This window comes from Limulus polyphemus, unplaced genomic scaffold (genome assembly GCF_000517525.1).
Source record: "Limulus polyphemus unplaced genomic scaffold, Limulus_polyphemus-2.1.2 Scaffold1526, whole genome shotgun sequence".
NCBI classification, from domain to species: Eukaryota; Metazoa; Arthropoda; class Merostomata; order Xiphosura; family Limulidae; genus Limulus; species Limulus polyphemus.
Window position 1 is genome coordinate 231,522 of NW_013667136.1, and position 4,980 is coordinate 236,501.

Consider the following 4,980-nt stretch of genomic DNA (forward strand, 5'->3'; position numbering starts at 1 on the left):
TATATATATGCACTCGGGTTATATGGTTTTTATCATCTTGTATCAAGACTTCTTGAATCTGTCTTTTTCTGACGTCATGAATACTTGTTATATTGTAATCTTTGAAAATGTATTTTTTCTGTATATATCATTAAGAGGCCGGGATTTCAGTGTCAAAATGTGAAAGTGCATTACTTAAAGTACCAAAAGGTTGTTACTTTCGTACTTGAATAACAGGTGGCATACCTAATGGCCTCACTCTATGACAAATATAATTAATTTAACAACAACTATACACTCCATGATAGAGCTAGCTAGGCCGTTTTAATTCTAATCGTGATCATTTTAGTTAGTTCAGAACACGTTTATTCTTTTTCTTGTATACTATTCCATGGAAATGTTTTTCTCATCTTCCCAAAATAATACAGAATCTCAATTTGTGTGTAAACAATGTGTGGCTAGGATATCATTTCAATATATTTGTATTAAGTTGTCAACTATTTAGATCATTAAATATGAGTTAATGTCTATATCATAAGAGTAAAGTTTGCCTTATATATCTAAATATCCCTGAGATACAAAACTTCACGTAATACACGAAATTAAGTGGACTGTACAGTCTATATAACTTCAATCAAATGTAAATAAAAGTGCCAAAATATGTTCATACTAAAAATAACATGTTTTTTGTGTTAATACAATAACTAAGTCTACGAAACTGTCAGGCGTTTCAAGTGTACTGTTACAAGAAAGACAGATTAAGAAATTATATACAAACTGGAATATTAAATAGAAGGAAGACGATTTCGGTGTCGCATATGAATGTTTCTGTTAACCAGCTGTTGAAAGAGTTCCGAATTCAGAAAAAATGGAATTGAGGGTAACAGAAGAAACTTTTTTACCTCGACCCCGTGAGTTAACCAAAATTCCTAGTGTAACGTTTAGCCGACGAAGTGGTTTGCTCGCCGAATATGCACAGAGAACCATTCGGAAATTTCCGGTTACTTCTCGAAGGTTCCGCGCTTAACACTAGGGGATATAGCAGAAACGATGCGTTAATAAAACTGCTGTGTGCAAAATAAATAATAATAATCTACATAATGTGAGTAAAACAATAAAAAGTCTATTGAAATTCATATACGATGTCAGTGTTTTGAAATTCGAATAACATTTCTCAATCTGACATCGTATATGAATTTCAATAGACTGACATCGTATATGAATTTCAATAGACTGACATCGTATATGAATTTCAAAAGACTGACATCGTATATGAATGAGACAGTTGAAATGTCTGAATCTAACACTTTTATTCTCCACTTATTGCGCCCTTTATGAAATTGAAAACCACTTGTCATTAATTTTGTTGCATTTGATATACATATATGAGTCCTTAATAACATTGCTGCTAAATGCATAGTACATTTGAGAATACTTTATTCGATGTTTTACAAATTATATTTTTCATATCTTTAATGTTTTGTTCTTGTTTTTTGAATTTTCACGCAAAGCTATACGAGGGTTATCTGTACTTGCCGGCCCTAACTTAGCAGTAAAATATTAGAGGGAAAGCAACTAGTCATCATCACCCACCACCAACTCTTGGGCTACGAATAGTAAGATTGATCGTCACGTTATAACGCCCCCACGGCTGAAAGGGCGAACATGTTTGGTAGGACGGAGATTCGAACGAGATAATGAGTCGAGCGCCCTAACCATGTCTATCTTTAATGAACATAAAAAAATCGATTTTGAACCTCTTACCACTTCTATATGTCCTTCCCTACACCCGCTCTGAAACCGAATTTGTCTGTCTTCTTGAGATCTATCTCTGTAGCCTGTGTATTTCACCTAAAGAAAAACAAAAGACAGTGGTCTACTACAAGGTTCCCACACAAATGTTTATATTAATTTTCATGACCTTCTCTCACAAAAATTACCTTACAGTATGGTTAAACTGTCTCACGCGAGTGAGATAACTCTTTATCTTACAGATCCGAACGGTCAGGGTCATTCATCAATGCTTGCTCTACGTTGCTAAAAGCTGTTATTGCCTAAGTTATACATTACATTCAAGATGAGCCAACCTTTAAAGTAACAACTGCACTAATTAAAATATATCTTCTTGTGTTTTCTTCTTTCGTGTTATCATAAGATTTTACATTTTAAATTCTGTATTACATATTCATTGTTACTCCATATTTTATGTTCAGCAATATGGAAGAAATTATTTCCTTGACTTTTTTCCCCACCCTTGACCAATACTCCAATGCACTTATTTTCCCTGAAATATATACTGAACAATGTAAATTTCCCTGAATTTCTAGGTTTATGGGAGTCTGTAATTAAGGGACCATTCAGTTATTATCATAAAAAATTATCGAACATTTTTGAATATTTCCAGATACACATACGCACCACTTTTACTGAACACAAAAATGTAAAAATATAAGACTTGGTGTGGTTTAAGAAAGAGTCAAGTAAATTTCCTGTTATCCATATTTATTAAAGAAAGGTATTGGTAAGAAAAAGTTAAAAAATTTACTAACTCTGGCAATTTTCTTTTCTATGTAATCTGTCGAACAGGTTCTTGCTTCCATACCAAGCCACAAATATTGAGCAATATTCAATAATTTCTAAGGATAACAATTAAGAACGGTCCCTAAGATTATGTATGCCCGGAATACATCTCGAAACAGGAGTTGAGAGAGCTGATACACCTGTGCAAGACTAGTGTTACCTGTCCATATAACTTCCGGGTAAAAACACCTTCAAAGGTTAAGGGCTGTTTTAGAAGACTTTATATCATATTCATGGAAAATAATAAATATTTACCTCACTTTCGCGACTGAGCTTCCGGAACAGTTCATCTGATTCAAACTTTGCCTTCTGATCGGCCACGACTCGAGGCATTTTGAAAACAAACCGAGGAAGGTGGTCATAAATGCTTGGAGTCTCGAAAGGGAGCATGTTGGATTCCGTCTGTGATGTTTCACTCACCGCGGCAACAACAAATCTAGTTCTGTTGCCACGCGCGAAGGCTTCGCTATGGCTAGCAGCTCCTATTGGGCTGAAAGTAATCGTTTACTCACCGCTTCGGCGAACCGGAAACCGACGATTACCATATCGGGCGGCTCGGCCTCAGGGTTCGGGAATATGGGCGTACTTCTTGTCTGTGACGTCAGAGAATAATTACGTGGTTTCCCAGAAGGCCCAGCGACAGGTGTGTGTGTGTGTGTGTGCTTTGAACATCTTAATCACTTTCATCTGTCTTTTTTATATTTTTATATAAAAATTTATAGCTAAATCAGCATAACAAACACTCTGTATGTCACAAAACTCCCATTTATGCAACTTAAACACTTTCTACTAGAGAACCCATGGTCCTATGGTCCACATTTACAGGGTCGCTGTAATTCAAATTTAATACTTGAACCACTATTTTGCAGTTTTACAGTTTAATGATCATTGTCGCTATGATGAAACCTTAATTTCTTAAACCAAGTTACGAATAGGTTAATTTATACAATAAACTAGTATCCTTTCTTTGTTAATAGGTTAATTTATACAACAAACTAATCTCCTTTATTCATTAATAGTTTAATTTAAACAACAAACTGGTATCCTTTCTTTGTTAATAGTTTAATTTAAACAACAAACTGGTATCCTTTCTTTGTTAATAGTTTAATTTAAACAACAAACTGGTATCCTTTCTTTGTTAATAGTTTAATTTAAACAACAAACTGGTATCCTTTCTTTGTTAATAGTTTAATTTAAACAACAAACTGGTATCCTTTCTTTGTTAATAGTTTAATTTAAACAACAAACTGGTATCCTTTCACTATCGGTAAAAATCGATTCCATTTACACAACGATGAAACAACCGCTATCTACTGTTCGCAATTCCATTCATATAAATGTTTTATGAAAAGTATTTTCCCTCTTGTTAACAGTGAAAATTATAGAATAATTTAACACCCTCTAACTGATGTTATATTTCAGTTTGTCCATTCTCAAGTTTTGAAACTGCTGTTTTTGGGATATTTGGTTGATTTCTGAACAACGCCTCGTCTCTGACAGTAAGAGATGATCACGTGCAACAGTGTACCTCAAATGTTGTATGTGATCATGTCTCACTGTTAGAGACGTATAGCTTACAACTAGCTCGAAACGTCATCCTCTTAAAATAAAAATATAAAAAACTTGGCGCTCGTTTAACCTATTCTTTAATTTCTATATCTTTTTCGCTTGTGAGGTTAACTATATATTTCACTGTTAGACACGGAACGTTGTACAGAAACAAATCTATTATCCCACAGATAGCTGTTTCAAAACTTCATATTGTTTGTAAGTTAAGTGGGTACCTCTTAAAAAGTAAGTAATATACATTCTGTTTTAATATTTTATTCATATAAACAACCATGAACATTTTGACACAATTAGTTCTGCATTTAATTATAAAGTAAGCATTGATTGAAATTCTACTTGATCATTGCACATATTATTAGTGATAGTATAAGCACTGGTTCACAGCTGTTAATACTTAAGCATATGGCAAAAAATTGACGTAATTACTACTGATGACTACTTATTACTGTGATAAACCTGTTTTGGAATAATGTAATTATTTCACTATTGTAGTTTTTTATCGTCGAACTTTTGTATGATGGTGAAAAGAGGAATATAAAATTTAAACATATTCTTGGATTTGCCACATGTCTCTGAAAAAAAAACCAAAGTATGTTCTTCTGGCTAATTTAGAATAATCAATTGTCATCATTATTACTGCTCATTCTTCTCATTTGTGCGGGTTTCTCATGAGACAAAATCATTACAAATACCAATGACAGACTGTGTCTCGTGATTGTGTATTGAAACAGATGAAATTAAAACCTATAAGCAAACTGCTCTGTGTCAGCAAACTTTTGAACAGCTCTTAACAGGCATTTATATAGTAAACTAATATATTTTCTAGATTCCAAATGAAACGTTCCATTATAT

At 33.4% G+C, this 4,980-nt stretch overlaps 1 protein-coding gene across 1 annotated transcript in view; it reads right to left on the bottom strand.

Moving 5' to 3' along the window:
* LOC106463947 (protein big brother-like) overlaps positions 1 to 2,949 on the bottom strand; it is a 35,113-nt gene extending 32,164 nt beyond the window's left edge. Inside the window, exons 1-2 of the mRNA XM_013924035.2 lie at positions 2,815 to 2,949; positions 1,744 to 1,830 (exon numbers count right to left, since the gene is read on the bottom strand). Coding sequence (XP_013779489.2) covers positions 1,744 to 1,830; positions 2,815 to 2,949 — 222 coding nt within the window. The remainder of the gene's footprint in view (positions 1 to 1,743; positions 1,831 to 2,814) is intronic.
* Between the last annotated feature and the right edge of the window lie 2,031 nt (positions 2,950 to 4,980).